The 21,973-nt window shown below is 32.4% G+C and overlaps 1 protein-coding gene across 2 annotated transcripts in view; it reads left to right on the top strand.

Annotated features, from left to right (window-relative positions):
* The first annotated feature begins 6,525 nt into the window (after positions 1-6,525).
* Positions 6,526-21,973, top strand: part of LOC123705038 (voltage-gated potassium channel subunit beta-2) — a 54,165-nt gene continuing 38,717 nt past the window's right edge. The window contains exons 1-4 of one of the 2 annotated variants that reach the window (XM_045653593.1): positions 6,545-6,608; positions 9,595-9,667; positions 11,269-11,363; positions 15,781-15,885. In XM_045653593.1, coding sequence (XP_045509549.1) covers positions 11,355-11,363; positions 15,781-15,885 — 114 coding nt within the window. In that variant the 5' untranslated portion in view covers positions 6,545-6,608; positions 9,595-9,667; positions 11,269-11,354. Of the gene's footprint in view, positions 6,609-9,594; positions 9,668-11,268; positions 11,364-15,780; positions 15,886-21,973 lie in introns of both variants that reach the window. The other variant, XM_045653594.1, reaches the window with a different exon arrangement.

Here is a 21,973-nt window from a genome sequence, read left to right as displayed (position 1 = left end):
AGATTAGTTAGTTTAGATTCTAAAGGTAAAATAAAATGTGGGGTCTGATGTACCCCATACCGCACTGAACAATAGCAGTTTTTCATATAATTTAGTGATGGGAAAAGAAATATCGATTTTATTTAATTGTATTTATTTATCAAACTTATGGATGTTTTTCATTAAAACAGGCCAAACAATAATAGTTGATTCAATGAACAAACACACTAATAGTAATCATGATTATCAACCTATTTGAAGAAAGTTACTCAACATGTCACATTCACGATTCTATTAACGATATTTATTATAACGAGTAATTAGGATGTTTGAAAATTACCTATATCCACATTCAAGTCCTTCTTTGTAAAAGCTTCAATAAGTTGTTCCACAAATAGTCTCGAATGCGTTACACAACACTAACCGCGTGAAGCTAGCTTAGGGTGCGGTACGAGGTGCGTGGTGGTACGAGGTGTTCGCAACCTCGTTCCGCACTGTGTTAGAATTTTTATTTTTTCAGTGCGGCACGAGGTCTAAGAAACCCGGTATTAAGGTCGGTATACCATTGAACTAGGAATCAATAGCACATCTCAGATATATAGATATCACTTTCCTACACTGAACCAGATGGAAGTTATGCCTCCCGCACGACAGAGAAGTTTAAGTTTTTTCCTACCGCTATAACGACGAGACACGGACAGGGTGTTTCAAGCCCTGTTTCGCAGCTAACGTGTTAATCAGTGTTTTGGTGAATGTGTGAGTTGTTTCGTATCGAAAACTTATCACGACGGTCTTCAGTAACAGGTAACGTAGGTAGTTAATTAAGCAACAGACCATGACTGTTAAACCGTTAAAGGAACTTCCGGCATTCAAAAGTGTGTACAATATAGGAAATATTGTAGTACTGTGGGCTATAGGTAGTCTTCATTACAATGACGTCATTTAATTTAATTTTATTCTTCTATTCTAGGCTCTACATGGTATTATGTTGGATATACCTACATTATTTAGTGTTGTGATTATGTTTGTTGTGATTTGTGTAGGAGTATTTAATTTTATGTCTAATAATTATTGTTCATTCATCTGAAATACTCTAGCTGCGTCCACACACACGGTCGGTAAAGTCGAAATAGATAATCGATTCCAGAGATTAGCCGAAACCAGATACACAAAAAAACGTGGTCTTGTTAGGTAGATATTATTATATTATAAATTACATTATTTTTATTTTACATTTAGTTAAAAAGCGTTTATTGATACAGCTACTCCAATTTTATTTTTTGTAGTTCGTATTAATAGATTTTTTTCAATTAAAACATTTTAATTACTTGGATGTTTTAGCTCGTAAACAGCAATTTCACAGAGAAAATTCGTGGAAAATGTACTATTTTAGTATCGCAACAGTTTTCGGTTCATCGAATCGAGTGGAGATAGGTAGTTTGAAATAAGTTGATGCAATATTATTTTGTTGAAGGTTTTTAGAAACAAATTAATAAAAACCCGCTTAGTTCCCGTTCCTGTGGGGTTTTCGGGATAAAACCTATCCTACTCTCTATATGTGTGTTTTACATTATAATCGGTTCACTAGTATCTACTTGAAAGAGTATCAAACACACACACACACAACTTCACAACTTTCACATTTATAATATTAACTAGCTGTTGCCCGCGACTTCGTCCGCGATTAGGTCGTTTTTCGTCATTCGTCGTTTAAAAAAAATACATGACACTTTATTTTAAAATTTTCTTAATTAGGTATTGTCTCTTATAAAATTTAACTACATTAAAATTGAACACTCTGATAAGAAAATCTTAAAATCTGAAGAAAACATGAATGTGGTTTAAATTCTACATTACTTAGTATCAAATAATAATCTAAATTAAATGTAGATTAACAGTTTGAGCACACCATTATAGAATATGTACCTAAGTATTATTACGTTAGTTTACATAGTAACTTTACTAAAAACACGATGACTATCTTTCGCGCTCGATACCACAAACTAAGCATGTTTGTGGTACGTGGCCCGCGTCACTTGACCCCCCGCGAGTTCCCCTCCGTTGCTATGCGAAAATACATTCGTCGCCCTACTGTAGGAAAAATTGTAATACTGTGGCCTGGGCGTTATAACACGTCCAGGGAGTTCCTGAGTGCCGATATCACCATCTTGAGGAAAAGCTTCTAATGTCGATTTAAAACTGCATACATACGAATTTACCTGTTCTAAAATTGTGAAATGAGTTCAGTTTTAAATTTGAGAAATATTGATTTCTTGTATTCCACTATTCGTTGTAGTCGAATACAAAATATATTTAGTACGTTTCCAGAGACCGAATAGTTTCAATTCTTAATCTTTCATTAAACAAACTTATTAATCGTTCTTGTCTCATATAATTGTAATATTCGCGTCCCTACTCTAGTCATTGCTTATGCTCATGTTCATCTTAATATGATGCACCCTATCATTTGTAAAACGGTCTTCATATTGAGTAAGTAAAGTTTTTAATTGTGAAAAAATGTATTATGATTTACACTACATATTAACACTCTTTTAACATTTAACATAAAATTTAATATAAGTCTGTGAGTGTGTAAAAATAAATCCAGCTAATTACACATTAAACTTATGTTTATAATTTGGTATACGACATGAAAATATAATTATTAATTGTCAAGCAATAATAATACAGATAAATACTGAACATAAGTATAATAGATATTAAGTAGTATTAGTTAAAATATACTTTGACTACTTTGACTGTAAGTTAAAGTTTATTTTTACTAACAACATGTAAATGAAGAAGAAATAATAATTACCAACGAACTAACCTTTTCTATAATACTTAACACGGCACATTTTTCAAATTATCTTGCTCAACTCTACTAAAAAATTTGAGGGTTTTGTTGGAACTTTAATATGTAAAAACTATGATATATCTAAACTACGATACAACTTGCATGCGGAAATGCTCATTACAATTGTGAATCTAAAGAATAACTAACAACATACTATTCAATTTTATTGAGCTGATGAATATCTTTTGCCTGGAAGAAATCACCGTCGCCTAACAAATATAATGTGTTTTCTTATAAAACCGTTACATAATTTATTTTATCTACTTAAATAATGAAAATGATATATTTATAAAATATAAAACATATTATGTAAAATGATTAAAAATAAATAAATGAAGCAACTACGATTCAAAGAAAACATCTTTTTCAGTGTGAAAATGCTCTAAGCAATCCTGGATGATGAACTGTATATCATGTACCTACTCTGATCCCAGTACGGTCGGTACGTCGATAGCCATAACGATAAATATTATAATCGGTTATCTGAACCGCAAAGTCAAAATAAAAATAAAATTTTGACTTTGCGGTTATCTGATAATTTAAAACATTACTTGTAAAGTTGTGAGTGCAAAATTTACGTTTCATTTGGCAATAACATTTTTTTCGGTACTAAAACGTAGTAGTTTGATATGTGGTTGGCTGCCCCTCCTCTCCTTCCTGAAAAATATCCTCCAAAATTTCCCGAGATACTTCCAATGATTGAACCATTGGACGTTGGACATTAACTTCAGTCAAAAATTGACGAAGCGGATGATTACTAATTTCCACTTAATCCTCGCTGCTACTGTCTTTATCATCAAATCATCAATTTTCAAGTGGTGTAGTAAAAATATCAGCAGAAATCGTCTTCCAAAGGCGATATAATTTTATTAGCATTGAATCTGTAAATAAAAAAATCAAAGTTAACTGTAAATCTATAAAAAAAGCTACTTACAAATAAAATTTTATCAAAAACTTCTGTTCCCAATGCACCTCAAAATAATAAAAGAATCATTCATTTCATTTCATTTAACAACTTACCAACAAACAACAACAACTTACCTTTTGTGGGAACGCATGATGGTGAAAATTCACAAAACACGAAGATTGCACTTGATATTTTTGGTTTTATGGCATTCAATTGCTTTATAAATATCACTACATAGTATAAAAAAAGTCGCTTTCTGTGTCCCTATGTCCCTTTGTATGCTTAAATCTTGAAAACTTCGCAACAGATTTTGATGCGGTTTTTTTAATAGATAGACTAATTCAAGAGGAAGGTTAGGTACATAATTTATTAGGTTTTAGACAAAGCGGACGAAGCCGCGGGCGGTAAGCTAGTAAATTTATAAAACACGAAGATTTTTAAAATTGTAACTAATGAACACAACAATATATTATTATACTCTTTGGAACACAATCATTAGATTAACTGTAGATAATGGTGTCTATTTTTACTTAAAATAATAAACATCTACCCTCACTTTAAAAAAATGTAGTTTATTATTTACACGAAATATATCTTATAGGGAACGGAAGATATGGGTTAAAGAGTTAAATAAATAAATAACATAATTATATTTAAATTATTAATTTCTAACATTGTGTTCAGTAGTGTTAACATGTAAATTGATTTGATTTTTACGAAATCTCATAGATGGCGCTGTTACAAAATTAACATTATACAACTTACATTCTTTAAGCTATGTTTCTCTTCCCAAGTTACTTATGGCATAATTTTTATAGTGTCAATATAGATATTGTCAAACAACATTTATATATGCGTCATTTGATTATGAATTTCCAATAGTTAACGTGTAAATTGATTTGATTTTTATAACATTTAATAGATGGCGCTGTTTCTAATTTGTCTTTATACTACTAAATTCATTAAACTGTTTCTCTGCCCAAATTACGTAAATGACATAGTTTTTATTTTGTAAAGCTAGATAATAGCATGGCTTACTCGAAACCAAAATTTAAACATGAGTCTTTAGATTGTACGCTGTCGTAATACACGGAATATGTAAGAAAAATAAAGGTTCACAGCTCCTCCCCCGTAGGTGATAGCTTGATAATATGTAGCCTATAGCCTCACCCGACCTGTTAGTAATATTCATGCAAAATTTGAAGTAAATCTATGCAGTACTTTTCGAGATTAGCTCGGACAAACATACAGACAAACAGACAAACAGACAAACAGACAAACAGACAAACAGACAAAAATTCTAAAAACTATGTTTTTGGCTTCTATATCGATTATAGATCACGGCCCAGGTATTCTTTTAAAAAAATATTCAATGTACAGTTTTGACTTTCCTACGATTTTATTATATGTATAGATAATTATGACAACGAAACGTATTTACAGGCTGGACTCAAACGAAAGGTCACTTGAATCGATTATATAATCTCTATTCTACAAAGAGATCGAACATACAATACAGTATCTAGTAATAATTTTGCCATTTTCAAGAGCATCTGAAACGCGAGATTTCGAATATTGTTGCGATTTAATGAAATCCTTCCACTCAGATATAGATAGCCAGCTTTATTCGAAATTTGAATCGTAGTTAGTTGTGTCAATTCCCAATTTCTACACTAATATTTTATAGAGGAAAACCTTAGGAAAACTTTGTTTGATTGTTATGAATAGGCTCATAAACTACTGGACCGATTTTAAAAATTCTTTCACCATTCGAAAGCTACATTATCCACGAGTAATAATAGGCTAGGTTTTATCCAGGAAATCCCACGGGAACGGGAACTATGCGGGTTTTTTTTTTGAAAACGCGGGCGAATCCGCAGGCGGAAAACTAGTATGCTATAAATTGGTATTTATTTATGACTAGCTGTTGCCCGCAGCTTTACCTGCGTGCATAAGATTAATTTTTATGGTACAAACTTTCATAAATACTAGCTTTCCGACAGCGGCTTCGCCCGCGTAGTCAAAAAAAATCTAGCATAGTTCTCGTTCGCGCGGGATTTCCGGGTTATTGCGCGAAGGAATAACAAACAAACACAAAACTTTTGCATTTATAATATTAGTAGGATTATAATTACGGTGGAATGTAATAGAGCTAGACGATCTCATATATATCTTTCGTAATATAATATATGTACCTACCTATTTAATATTTATATTCACATTAAAATGTAACGTAAATAGAGATATTTTACGAAAGCAATATAAAAACCATACTATAAACTTCTGAAGCAGATTTCACATGAAAACTGCTTGCTCAAAGAGCATTTCTCTTGCAGTGAAAGAAGAATATTTTATCGTGTTCTACGAGTTATTAAAAATACTCAACTGGAGTTAGATACTATTAAAGACCCAGGTTCAATATTTTATTAATTTATTACAATTAGTGCTTAAATTTGTAGTACATATTATTATTTATTTTACTTTATTCTATTTGATTTAAGTTAGGTATATAAATAAATTATATAGTCGTCGTCGTAAATCTTATAAATCAATAATTACCTAAACATTCTAATAATTCTACCTTAATTCTATAATACCTTAATATTGTCCCCGAAGATATTTGGACACAATTTGATAAAATTTAAACAAATAGGTACCTAGTTCATAATCTACAACTGCGCCTGCGCAAACTAAAATTTTGTAATAACAAGGTTTGGAAGCGTGCCAATTCTGTTCACGCTTAACTCAGATACCATAAAAATAAATTTGTTTGTCCGTCTCAGTTTGGCAGTGGGTGTCACGGTGTTTGCTACTAATTCGGAAAGCTGGCTCACCAATTTTGGATTTCCTACCATCCCCCCACTGGTGAGTAGGACTTTTCAATATTTCATGTGAAACATTAATCGTCTTTTACTGTTTTTATGTACAAACACTATCAATAATAGGCAACATAGAGCAACAGATGGCTATTTCTTATGAAAAAATAGTTAAATATCTTAGTCTATCATTCGATGAATTTCATACAATTTATAGTGTAACAATTAATGATTTTTCTCTGTGACATATAGTTCAGGATACATCGCCCATTTTTGCAAGTGACTACTATCAAGCTAATTTTCCGTTTGTAGCTTTATTTTGATGAGGCGCCCAATAATTTCGTGTACGAAAGTCTCGATTGTGGTAGCTAACAGAGATAACAAGGATAAAAATTTTTGATTTGATGGTTCTCAAATATTTATTACTAACTGAATTTTTTTTTGTTCGATCTCAAGATAATTACCTAAATTATTCGAAAAATATTTGTACTAAAAACTATGGTTGGTTCAAAGAGTCCCCCTTTCCATAGTGTATCGATAACGAGGTCATCATAAATGATTACTAACAAGCTGATTTTTTTGTTTTCACTTAGTTAATGTTTATATAATTCAACAGACATATTGTCCTACAAATTGCGTAATAAATATTTGGGAACCATCAAATCAAAAAATTTTATCCTTGTTATCTCTGTTAGCTACCACAATCGAGAGTTTCGTACACGAAATTATTCGGTGTCTCATCAAAATAAAGCTTCAAACGGAAAATCAGCTTGATAGTAGTCACTTGCAAAAATGGGCGATGTATCCTGAACTAATATTAAATATGTATATCTGGATATTACTTATAAATTCTTTAGTCCACATAATAAAAGCTCTTTGGCGTTAATGATGATTTATATACATTTTACACGTTGTGTTGTTATCATCGACCTTGATGTCTCAAAATATATAGTACTAGCGGTCCGCCCCGGCTTCGCCCGTGGTACATATTTACGCTTTCTCTGCATAAGAACCATCTTCGTACTTCAAGGAATATATTAAAAAAATAATTATCGAAATCGGTCCAGCCGTTCACACGTGATGCCGTGACAATTCGAAACGGGTTTCATTTTTATATATTACTAGAGGTCCGCCCCGGCTTCGCCCGTGGTACATATTTCGTAATAAAAGGTAGCCTATGTCCTTTCTCGGGTATCAAAATATCTTCATACCAAATTTCATGCAAATTGGTTCAGTAGTTTAGGCGTGATTGAGTAACAGACAGACAGACAGACAGAGTTACTTTCGCATTTATAATATTAGTATGGATATAGATATCAACTAAATCATAAAAAATTACATAAATTAAGTAGACGATTCGAATGTTGATTGAATTTCTTGATTGATACAATACAATGTTAAATTATTTTCAGCAGCTCTACCTACATAATAAAACTTCACGTTTTGTACGTATATAGTTTTAATTGTTAGGTAGTTACGCTTTAAATGATATTTCTTATTTAAATACCAGTATCAAGTATGCTCAAATAGCAAAATATCAAGTATGTTTGTACTCGTCGGGGAAGAATTCCAACTATCTAATAGGTACCCGCGGCCCCATCAGAGGCACGACGGAACGCAGTGGGGTTTTAGTCGGTAAGAATCCGACATAACCCACGGCTTCATCCCCGGGGGCCGTGGGTATCTTTGGAAGATTTCCCCACTTAAAAAAAAGGTATGTTTGTACGTAATATATTGGTTTAGTTTGCTAGCATTCATAAGTTTCGTACGGTGTTGTTTGATGGTTGTAGTGTAATATGGAGATCTGGCCGGGTAACCAACCGTGCCAGTGCGAGATGCCGTGACCAAGGAATACGGGTTTCGTTTTTTAAATATAAAATATATTCTTAAAATAGCGACCTATGTAGTGCACTAAATCAATACTTAATGTTTCTAAAATCGTGATAATCTTTGAATATCCGAAAAGGGAATATGCGCTTTTAAGCACGCTTTTTATATAAGGGATTGGGAGATGAGTCCCAGCTTACCCTTTGCAAAAATACAACAATTCTGTTAATATATTTATATCCAGAATGGACCACAGTAGCCGTATTGAATGTTTCGCAAAACATTTCGTAAGCGGCATCTAAGTAACGTAGTGTGACATCTAGGGAGAGACGATCTGAGAGCGATTCAACGCAGTACCCCTAACAACCCCTAGCTTTTATTTATGACTAGCTGTGCTCCGCGGTTTCACCGGCGTTGCTCCACTCCCGTTGGTCTTAGCGTGATAATATATACCTAGGTAGCCTTCTTCGGTTATGGGGCATTTAATACCGAAATAATTTTTCAAATCGGACCAGTAGTAGTTCCTGAGATTAGCGCGTTTATGTTTGTTAAACAAACATTAAGTTTTTTTGAATTTAGACTAAATGTATAAAATTTTACACTTTAATGGTAATTGATTTCAGTATTAATAAACACGTGTTTCAGTTTTATTTATAGTTCCATAATTAAAATTATTTGAATGTTTTTACGTTAGCTGTTATACAGTATAATGTATAACTGCATATTATACTCTCGTGCTTTTAATAGACTATTGTAACTCTAAGCAACAACTCCACAGACAAACTGCATGTGCAGTTTTGTGGGACTTAGACTTAAGTTATTGTTAGTAATAATTTGTAATAATAATTTCAATAAAAAAAAAGCAGGTATTTTATGATAAATGACTTGCCTCGAAATAATGAATAATAATTAATGGAATGTGTGTTTGTCAGCATTAGTTTCACGTGAAAGCGGAACTATTTTTTTATATTAATGTGGCTAAACAAGTCTTAATTTATTAAATTTTATTTTATTTTATTGACCGGGTACCTCATTCCTAAATCTATCGTTTCGGATGGACAAGTGTATGAATATGATTTACGGTATATTTCTCTTCATATTCCTAACACTGATAAAGCTGCCCCGCACTCTATCAAAGGAGTTCTATAGAAGCTGTTTTTGAGTGTATAATAAAATTATATATCAACTAAACTGCTTCTTCTCTATAGTTAATGGCTCCACTAGAGGGACTGTGCCAATATCCAGTGAAAGTGTAAGAACCAGGAAATACCTTTAAGTCCTGTAAGTAAATATAAAATCTAAGATGTGTTTTGTACTGCTATAACCATAGAAATCTAAATAATGGCTATAACATTGAAAATTGAACATAGCGTGACGTAAATAAAATCTCTCAATACATTTATCAAATAGGAGATCGGCAATATACTAAGACCGGAATATATTAAGGCACTTTTACTATTATTTTCTCTAATGTAGGCATCTATATAATATTAATGGAATATGTAATACGGGGATTACCATGGCTTACTAATTAGGTAGCTAATGAATGTGAATTATTAATAACAAAAGGTACTCTAGTTTTATACGCATTTTAGATCTACATTTGGATTCATCATTATTTTCAAAATAGAGAATTAAACAGAAATGGTTTTGGGATTATACAGCACGTTCGCGTTATTCCGGTTTGTAGGAATAACTAGAAACGATAAGTGGTTAATTGCGCAAAGATCTTAGGCGTAGCGAAAGTCAAAATCTTCTATAAGGGCCGATTTTTTAAAACTTATCCGCCCAATAAATTATTACACGATAATTAAAATGTCACACGTAAACTGTCAAAAATACGGCCAAAGAATACATTTTTGAAATGGTTAGGTATTCGACGAATAAGTATTAACCAAGGATTGAAAAATCAGCCCTAAACTTATGAAAGTTTAATATAAAATACTTCATTATGAAAGGTATCGTTGTAATAAATGTCAAAAGTGAAGTTATTAACTGAATTTAAAGTTAGAAAATACTATTGTAAAACACTTTCTCATTTTCATGTTTTAATTAAAAATTAATTGTAATATCTCCCAGTAGCTCCCTTTTAATTGAGTCAATTTTAATAGTTGCAGTTGCCATTAATAATATTTTCCTCTACAAAGTGTTTTAATATCCGTACAAAATAAACAAAGTGTTGACACCTTTCCATGATTTTTTATGTAAAATTTTTTATAGAGGTTTTTGTAAATATTTGATTGCCTTTGTATTTGACAGTTTCAAAAAAACAAATCGTTTGCAATTGCCCTGAGGCTTTATTAAAATAGTGTTTTCAAAATAAATAAAAAAACGTTTGGTCAAAGCACTTCAGGCAAATTGAAATGAGAGGGGTGTGGAGGCAAATGTATAATCCCTGTATGATAAAGATTTGAGTTTGGTATCAAACGTATATTTTACTAGCTGCTCCGCGCGGTTTCACCCCCGTGGCTCCACTCCTGTTGGTCGTAGATGATATAAAGCCTATATATAACCTTATATATATATAGTATAACGTTCTTCAATATATGGACTATCTAACACCGAAAGAATCGAACTAGTAGTTCCCGAGATTAGCGCGTCCAAACAAACAAACAAACAAACTCTTCAGCTTTATAATATTAGTATAGATAATATTATTCACCTTAAATAACGAGGTAGATGATCGCCATATTTACACAGCCGTAAATCAAGGCTTCCTGGATTCGATTCTTGTACTAAAAATATAATGTCTTGTTCTACCGTAGACAGCTGAAGACTTTTCGTGGGTTTTGACGTACCATTTAACGTGGCGATGTGTTACGTACAATTGATGAAACTTGTCATTACAACAAAAACCTTATATTAAAATAAATATATTATAGGTTCGAAACTTACGGGCGGTGGCGATGAAACACCCCCCATCAGTGAAGAAGATCTGGAGCAACAGAAAATTGAACATGAGCGACAAATGCAGAAGGTATTTATTAAAATTATTATAATACACAATTAAAATTCAAATAAAATTATTATAATAATTTGTATAGTGCAGATAAATATAAACATGCATATATCTTTCTGCTCTACTTTTCAACATAAAGTACTAAGTTTACTGCATATTATAACAAAATTTTGTTAGTAAAAACTAGTTAATAGGGAAAATTAACAGCTATTTTGCACTAAATACTCATAAGAAAATAAGAGCCACTAGTGTATTTCAGTTTTGGTTTACATACTTTTACAAAAATATAACATGTATCCAATCAGAAAATGATTTTCGTTGTTTAAATTATTTGTTTATTACTTAATTTAACCAAATACTAATAATTCTATTATTCTAGTAACCCTTGTTATCTTTTGAGTGTTTATAAAATGTTACGGCTATATGGAAAAAAAGCATATTCAGCGAAAAAAGACACACAGAACAGAACACAACCCGGTGTGAATTATGAATATTATAATATTATGCAATTTATTATAACTTTCAATAAAGCACACAACTCATTGAGGATTTCACAGAAATACCAGATAGTTAATAAATAAAATAATGTAGCGGTTTTCATATAAATACAACAATGCTTTGTGCGTCATTTTTTCGCGGAATGTCTGTTTTCAGTGTTGAAACGTAACGTAAACGACATGGTAGAGCTATATTATGATAAAATATTAAATTCTAGGTTAATTGCACAAATACGTTTATAATATATGACGTTCCAAACCACTTGAAACGTTACAAAAAAAATCTCGACTAGTTATTGTGATTCAATAATTTGATTATTTCTTACCCTTATCAGTGACTTTGGCTATTACTTTGTATAAACAATACCGTATTCGGTACACTTTATTATAGGGCCAAGCAACGCGGATGTCACAAAGCTTCTAATAAAATACACGTAACGAGAATACGATTTAATTAACCCGACATTCTTTATTTGCGAAAGCGTAATTTCGATATTAGATCTTTTGTCTCACAATTTTCACGTGGTTCAAAATAATTAAATTCATATATTTTTGTTTATCAGAATACTTGCTTACACCTTCTTCACTAAGATTGCGTTGCTTGCGTTATTTCATAAAACACTTTTATAATTTTCATTTGCAAAGCAAGTTCGTATATTTCCCTAAGATTTCAGTACTACTGATACCTACACTGAATTGCACAAAGATTCATGTCATTCATTCGTTCAAAACATATATTGTAGATGCAAAAATGTACAATCTATTTAGCATCTGATCTTTTTGAACTTGATAAATATCGTCTAAAGTATTTACTTTGTTAAACGTCTTGAAAACAATTTCTTGACTTCATAAAACTTAAATAATTTAGGCTACCTATATGCAAATCATTTAAAAATATAATTTTCGAGTTTATTATTTGCATAAAATCAAAACTGAAAAGAATATAAATTTTAGCTATATTACCGATTTGTATGAATTTATTGAAGTGAAACTTCTTTAACGGGGTTGGAAAAAAATTTAGTGTAACATTTTTTCGTTACGCGTGACATTTTATCTACCACGCGTGATTCGACGTATTTCTGTAAAGTTGCTTATAGTAAATTATTATTTTTTGAAAAATAAGGTCATAAAGAAATTTCACTTCTTACGTGTGTACACTAGTACACGCACACTTTATTATTTACTAGCTGTTCCCCGCGATTTCACCCGCATTGCGCTGCTCCTGTTAGTCTTAGCGTGATGATATATAGCCTATAGCCTTCCTCGATAAATGGGATATCTAACACTGAAATAATTTTTCAAATCAGATCAGTAGTTCCCGTGATTAGCGCGTTCAAACAAACAAACAAACAACGAAACTCTTCAGCTTTATAATATTAGTATACATATTTACCTGGCTTTTACATATTTACCGATAAACATGGAAAAGCTATTGTTCGAAATTCGAATTTTATTGGATTCAATAATGGCATTGACAATATTAACAAGATTTTTATTTGGTGTTAACATAAACATAAACGCAAAAATTAACAACAAATATTTTATAATCCTAGATACGCTACAAGCGGTCGATGGCTTTGTTTAAATTAATTAAAGAGATATTTGGTACTGTAATATTTTTTTTTGTTTACTGCAATAATTAACAATGAAATAAAGATTTTTTGTTACGTAAATCCTTCACTGTGACCAAAGTATTTTTTTTTACAATAATAGAATTATTTGTTTGTCCAGTCGTTAATTATGAAAGTTTTATCAAATCTCAATATAATATTATTAAACATTACGTTAGATCTTATTGGAATCTTTATTCATCCATAATAAAAAAAAAAAATTACTAAGCCCACAATAATACGTCTTTAAAAACATTATAAAAAAAATATAAGGCCTAAACTGGTATCATTCCTTAGGTAATAGTTCAGGATACATCGCCCATTTTTGCAAGTGACTACTATCAAGCTGATTTTCCGTTTGTAGCTTTATTTTGATGAGACACCGAATAATTTCGTGTACGAAACTCTCGATTGTGGTAGCTAACAGAGATAACAAGGATAAAATTTTTTGATTTGATGGTTCTCAAATATTTATTACGCAATTTGTAGGACAATATTATGTCTGTTGAATTATATAAACATTAACTAAATGAAAACAAAAAAATCAGCTTGTTAGTAATCATTTATGATGACCTCGTTATCGATACACTTTGGAAAGGGGGACTCTTTGAACCAACCATAGATTTTGTAGGACAAATATTTTTTCGAATAATTTATCTTGAGATTGAACAAAAAAAAATTCAGTTAGTAATAAATATTTGAGAACCATCAAATCAAAAATTTTTATCCTTATTATCTCTGTTAGCTACCACAATCGAGACTTTCGTGCACGAAATTATTGGGCGTCTCATCAAAATAAAGCTACAAACGGAAAATTAGCTTGATAGTAGTCACTTTCAAAAATGGGCGATGTATCCTGAACTATAACAACCTATACGCAAAATCTTCAAGTTACCCCTGACATTTAGCAATATCATATTACTATCCGATCAAGCCATTTGATAACGGGACAGATCGACAGTGATATATCCTGCCTAATTAGTCAGCATCCGATAGATTTCATATGCTGTGCAGGATAGTATTTCTCATCTATATTCAATGTAACCTGGCCTATGAGTTACAGCGGCTATGACTCAAGCGTAGGGTCATTTTGAGGAATATTAATTGGTTAAAATGATTTTTTTAATAGGAAAAGATGCATTCGAATTCCGCTCCGTGATCGATGTTTTTCTATTCTGTAAAATTTTCTCATTGATAAATCATTTTAAAACCAAATGGAAAATATAGACACCAGTGGTTTCCCATCGGAGATCATGGGATCCCGTACCTTCATTACTTGCATGGAATTAGGGAGTTTTATTCAGTTGCTAGCGGTCCGCCCCGGCTTCGCCCGTGGTACATATTCACGTTTTCTCTACATAAGAACCATCCTCGTACTTCAAGGAATATAATAAAAAAAGAATTAAAGAAATCGGTTCAGCTGTTCTAAAGTTATGCGCTTACCAACACATTTTGGGATTCATTTTTGTATTATAAAGATATGAGTCCGACATAACCGCCCTTCTGCCACCGACGACGTAACAGAATATTCATGTAGAATTTCCTCACGTAAAAACTGTACCAACTCTACTACACTGTTACGGGAGTCCAAGAAGTAAGATCAAAATTAGATTTCACAGCTAGATTATACTATTAACATCTAAGCTCTTTAACCTGAAACACGTGAGTGCACTCTTGCTGGCGCTAATGTGCTTCAGGATTCCGGTTTATCCAATTTTTCAGTTCCAAGTATAACAAGATTGTAAAAGTGTCAAGCTTAATTACTGTTTTTATAGAAATACGAACAGGGTAATAAAATATACATTCTATACATTTATTCAGAGGTGCGAGCACGAAAACAACGATAATGTTAAATTATTGATATTGTCAACCAGAACATTTGCATTTGAATTATAATATACAATAATATAATGCCGTGTTTAAAGTAACAATTTTTAATATGAACCTATTAATGACGTCGGTTACGATAGTTATACTATTTGTACCCGCAACTTCCTTCCGCGTACGGTGAAACTTTGGAACGTTTTGGAACGATTTGGACCTGCGGTGTTCCCGAACAACTACGACATTGGGGCCTTCAAGAAAAGAGCTTATTTGCCAGAAAAGTCCGGCAAAGCACCTAGTAACACTTCTAGTGTTACAAGTGTTAATGGGTGGTTGTGACCACTTAATATCAGGTGCACCTTTGCTTGCTCTGACATAAAAAAAAATACTTTGTTAATAGCTTTCGTGCTCGCGCTTCAAAAAAGTGTCACAAGCTCGGGAGTTACAAAGCAAGCATGTATTATACAAATACGAGCAGGATATTAAAGATCCCATTTATTCTAGGAAAAAGTGTCTCAAGCAAGGGAGGCTGAGGAGGTCCGCATGCTGGACATAGAACTGCTTCACCAGCGGGCGATTGGGGCTGAAGAGGAGCAAATTAAAAGAGAGGTAGGTATTTGTAATTTAATTAGACTTACGGCCAGTTTTTGAATTGAATTGACATAATAACACATTAAGAACGTCTCAAACCATACCATTCAGAAGCTGGTTGATATACAAACAGTCGATTTCTGAATTGTGAATTGATTTTGGAAAACTTATATCAGTTACAAGAAAATATTTAAGCGACATTTACTTAAGTACGGTTTGAGCAAGGTTTGAGTTACGTTCTTAAGTGTTAACATCAAAATCTAAGGTCAAAATATACTCCACGAAATCGGCTGTTAGAAGGTTGGTAGACATTCATTTATTTGGCACCAAAACAATTAACCCATTGAGACCCAAGCGGCCCGATCATAGACATAGACATAGACACACATTTATTTACAAACATAACACACAATAACACACACAACAACTGACAAAACACAGAACATTACAAATAAACAAAAAGTAAGAAATAAAAAAGACAAATAAACTAGGATGCAATTAATTAACTTAAACAAAAAATAAAATAAAATAAAAAACAATAAATAGTTGCAATTATGTGCTATGGCTGTAAAATGGTCCAGGCTCAGCATATGTCATGAGTCATTTGACTCATGACGCTGTTGATTCTGCCAGGACCCAGAAGGCAGATAGATAGAAGGTAATAAGAAGAAACAATTAAAAACAAAGTAAACTAATTAATATACATATATATGAAATTACATGAATAAGAACAGGATAGATATTTATATACATAATATATATGAAATTACATGAATAATAAAAAGGTCAGTCCCAGACATAATATATTTTCTATTGTGTCTGTGGTTCCGGGGCCTGAGTTATTAAAGCAAAAAATCTTATAGTTAAGATTCATCATAATTATTATAGTTTTACAAATGTAACACTATAATAATTATGAAAATGCAAATGTATCGTTGGAATGCCAAAATGGTCCCCACATCGGCAAACGTCACAGACAAAGTTTCTGTAGGTAACACTGCTTTTCAAGGAGGCTCGTTGAAGAACTTACCAGTCACTCGAAGGTGACCTGCAAAGAAAAAGCAACAAATTAATATAAAACCAATAAATTTATGAGAAGAAAGAAGAAAGCCATAATAATATAATATTGCATTATAGGAATATTGTGAATGTAGAGTTTCATATTTTCATACATTGTGTGTTTACCTTAAATATTTTAATCATTATTATAATAATTGGAAAGTAATTTGAAAATTATAGGCCGTTACATATTATGTCCATATGCAACCGATGCAAAAGAGTAATCAGCTTCTCACCACTAGATGTCACTGTTTCCAGTAATCTGATTGGTTCCCGCGCTTTATGAGTGACACACTTCACCCTGATTGGTTTAGAAAGTTCTCTTGTAAGGTCAATGTCAAAGGCAACATTGAAAGTGATGTACCTAATCAACTCTATAACTGAATTTGGTACCTAGATGTATTGGATCGTCTGTGTCAATATAACTGAAACACTTTGTAGTGTATTTTGACATCAGTTTTCGCATGTTGTCTAAGAGCCGATTTTTCAATTCTTCGTTAAAATTTATTCGTCCAATAAAGTATTACACGAACATTTGTCACCTGTAAACTGTCGTATATATACGGACAATTAGAATATTTTTTTGAAATGGTAGTTACGTTATTCGATGAATAAGTTTTAACCAAGGATTGAAAAATCAGCCCTAAATAGAGTATTGATGTAATTACAACAAGTGATAACTGCGTTAAAAACAACCGACTTCAAACTTGCACTTGCAAAATTTACAAATACCTACAGACAAAAATGCTCATAAAATAAAAACTACTGGGCCTATCTGAATAAAATTTTTATGGGACCAATTCGACACCATCCCGCATCGAACAAAAAAAGAATCACGTAAATCGGTTCAGAAACCTCGGAGTAATCGGTGTACATACATAAAAAAAAAAAAAAATATATATACCGGCCGAATTGATAACCTCCTCCTTTTTTTTGAAGTCGGTTAATGAATCTATACCAATATTATAAAAAGAAGAGTTTGTTTGTTTGAACACGCTTATATCAAGAACTACTGGTCCGATTTGAAAAAATCTTTCAGTGTTGGATAGCCCATTTATCGAGGAAGGCTATATATCATCACGCTAAGACCAACAGAAGCGGAGTCGCGGAGCGCAGCTAATAGTACAGTATAAGCTTTATTTGATCACTCATTTGATGTAGGGTAGTTTGATATTTACTAAATAACAACACTGTGTGGTACATATGTAGATAAAAATATTAATTTTAAATAATGCATAATAATATCTATGCCAAATTTGATCCTTTATCAATCTCAGATTTTATTCCATAAAAACATAGTAAGTACTCAAACAAACTACCCTACATAATATGCAGAAGAAACCCGTAGCCCTAAGAACCAAATTATGTATACCCACTAAAAAGCCCATAATCAAATCAGCATAATTGATTAGTAAGATTATGTTATTTCCATCATCATCATCATCATTATCATCAGACCATAATATACGATCCCACTACTGGGACACGGGCCTCCTATGAGAATAATTCCTTATTAAATAAAGTTTAGCAACCCTAATCATCAAAATAAATGTATCTATCTACACATTCACATATTATCCATGCATCTATAACAATCACAAAATGGCTGCCTAATAAACTGCCGAGAAAATTCCATCAATAAAATGGTATTAAAGCTTCCTCTTAGAGAAATACTGCGAAAAGAATACTTTTAAATAGTAGTAATTTGTACCAGGAATTTTTAATTCCGTCTTTATTGGAAATACTCCTACAGTAATATCGTTTAAGATAATTATTATATTACTAGCGGTCCGCCCCGGCTTCGCCCGTGGTACATGTTTACGTTTTCTCTACATAAGAACCATCCTCGTACTTCAAGGAATATAATAAAAAAAGAATTAACGAAATCGGTTCAGCCGTTCTCAAGTTATGCGCTTACCAACACATTTTGCGATTCATCTTTATATATAAGAAAGAAGAAGATCTATTCGAATGAAAAATAATATAATTATTGAAATAACAAACAATTCTGTAAAATGTAATAATTAAATCAAACAAATTAATGAGGTATTGTAATCGATACGGATGTTTATTATTCGTAACCTTCTATGTTTGTTAGATGAAATGTAAATTATCGGAAGCGTTATTGTTTATTTGATACTAGGTTTCCGCCCGCGGCTTCGCCCGCGCAGTCAAAGAAAAACCCGCATAGTTCCCGTTTCCGTGGGATTTCCGGGATTGCGTCATTTTCCCGGGATAAAAAGTAGCCTATGTCCTTTCTCGGGTATCAAAATATCTCCATATCAAATTTCATGAAAATTGGTTCAGTAGTTTAGGCGTGATTGTGTAACAGACAGACAGATAGAGTTACTTTCGAATTTATAATCCATATACTAATATACTATATGAAATATACTATATTATATGAAATAGGATAGGTTGTATCCCGGAAATCCCACGGGAACGGGAACTATGCGGGTTTTTCTTTGACTACGCGGGCGAAGCTGCGGGTGGAAAGCTAGTAGGTATTATATAAGTATCCATACTAACCAAACCGAATGAAATTTAGCACACATACAGAGGGTAACTTGGGTTAACACATAGGATACGTTTCATCCCGGAAATCCCACGGGAATGGGAACTATGCGGGTTTTTCTTTGACTACGCGGGCGAAGCTGCGGGTGGAAAGCTAGTAGGTATTATATAAGTATCCATACTAACCAAACCGAATGAAATTTAGCACACATACAGAGGGTAACTTGGGTTAACACATAGGATACGTTTCATCCCGGAAATCCCACGGGAATGGGAACTATGCGGGTTTTTCTTTGACTACGCGGGCGAAGCTGCGGGTGGAAAGCTAGTAGGTATTATATAAGTATCCATACTAACCAAACCGAATGAAATTTAGCACACATACAGAGGGTAACTTGGGTTAACACATAGGATACGTTTCATCCCGGAAATCCCACGGGAATGGGAACTATGCGGGTTTTTCTTTGACTACGCGGGCGAAGCTGCGGGTGGAAAGCTAGTAGGTATTATATAAGTATCCATACTAACCAAACCGAATGAAATTTAGCACACATACAGAGGGTAACTTGGGTTAACACATAGGATACGTTTCATCCCGGAAATCCCACGGGAATGGGAACTATGCGGGTTTTTCTTTCAAAACGCGGCGAAGCCGCGGGCATAGAAACAATATATTTATATTGTTTCTTTGAAAAAAAAAGCTGAACTAGCAGTCGATAGTCCTTTTAGTTAGTATTGATTCATCCCTCTTCTTATTAAACCTTCATTATAATGCAAAACTAATTAATAAAAATAAAATTGCGTAGGTTTCGCACCTTGATATAGTATTTTCCATAATTGGATTAAACTTCAATAAAGTTTTACATCTTATAATAAAATGCAATGTAAAAACAATTTTATACCTATTATGTAATTCAGAACAATTCCCTCGCAAAATCATCAATCAATCATCAATACATATAATAAAATTCTAGAAAAGTCGTGTCTGTACAATCAAAATATATAAAAAAAAATTAGCAGGTGCTATTATTAAATCGATCCCAAACCCAAAACTGTAGTTAAAAAAATTTTTGTCTGTTTGTCTGTTTGTCGGTTTGTCTGTTTGTCTGTTTGTCTGTTTGTCTGTATGTTCGTGCACGCTAATCTCAGAAACGGCTTATCCGATTAAGATGCGGTTTTCACTAATATATTGTGGTAATCTTCATTTAACATTTAGTGTTTATTTCATGTCAATCGGTTCGTAAATAAAAAAGTTATGACCATTTAAGTATTCACGGTGAACATTTGCTAAGGCATTCTATACACTGTACGATAAAACGTAAGTTATCTGTTACAATTATTATTCCTGTAAATGTCCAAGTGATCATATCGAAAGTGCCCAAGGGTGGGGGGGGGGGGTTGGTCAAATTAGAATTATTCTTACTTCTAGGTAAATTTTATACATAAAATGTCCTTTAAATTATGTCGTATTATATTTTTAACCCCCGACGCAAAAAGATGGGTGATAAGTGTTTGACCGCTATGTGTGTCTGTGTGTGTGTGTCTGTTTGTGCCACCGTAGCTCGCTAACAGGTAATCCGAATTAGATGCGGTTTTTTTAGTTAGGCAGCATATTTTCCGACGCTGGTTCTTAGATAAAGTGTATCAAAATCGGTTCATCCATTTATTATACCTAGGTATATTATTATAGGGGTAAATGTGGGAATGAAAAAAATGAAAGTTGTCAAATATAAGTACCTAAGTAATATATTAAATGAAAGTGAACGACCTATCAGTAACAAATCGGTTCATCCATTTATTTAATATAGGTATAAAAGTGGTAATAAAAAAATGAATTTGTCAAAAATATACTCAAGTGACATATCATATGAAAGGGCATGACGTGTAAAGTTGAATTAGACATGTTTTATCAAAATCGGTTCATCCATTTATTATACCTTTTTATGGGTAAAAGTGGGAATGAAAAAAAAACGAATGTTGTCAAATATACCCAAGTGACATATCAAATAAAATTAACTGCGTTAAAAACAACCGACTTCAAAAACGGAAAAGTAAAAAATAAAAAAAAGATTTGATATTATTAATTACTACATATTATTTAGATGTGCTATTTATTAAATAGGTTTGATGTCGGTGCACGGGCTTAATACTAAGTGCTTAGTGTTTGGCACCGACTTCAAACCTATTTAATAAATAGCACATCTAAATAATATGTAGTAATTAATAATATCAAATCTTTTTTTTATTTTTTACTTTTCCGTTTTTGAAGTCGGTTGTTTTTAACGCAGTTAATTTTATTTAATACTTTTTAGTGTAATTTTCAACACGAATCAAACGAGCCTAAACTCGATAAAGTTGAGTCAATATATTACTGAGTTCCTATGGCCACCTTCCGATTCCATCATCAAATCAGCTCTATGTCATGATAATGTTTCATCGCTATCCAATTTACATACGTATACAAAATTTCAGCTCAATCGGTTACCGGGAAGTGAATCAAAGTTACTTGCTACATTCCAATTAAGTCATCGAG

This window comes from Colias croceus, chromosome Z (genome assembly GCF_905220415.1).
Source record: "Colias croceus chromosome Z, ilColCroc2.1".
NCBI classification, from domain to species: Eukaryota; Metazoa; Arthropoda; class Insecta; order Lepidoptera; family Pieridae; genus Colias; species Colias croceus.
The sequence above is the reverse complement of the archived record's forward strand: the minus strand, read 5'-3'. Positions and strand labels throughout refer to the sequence as shown.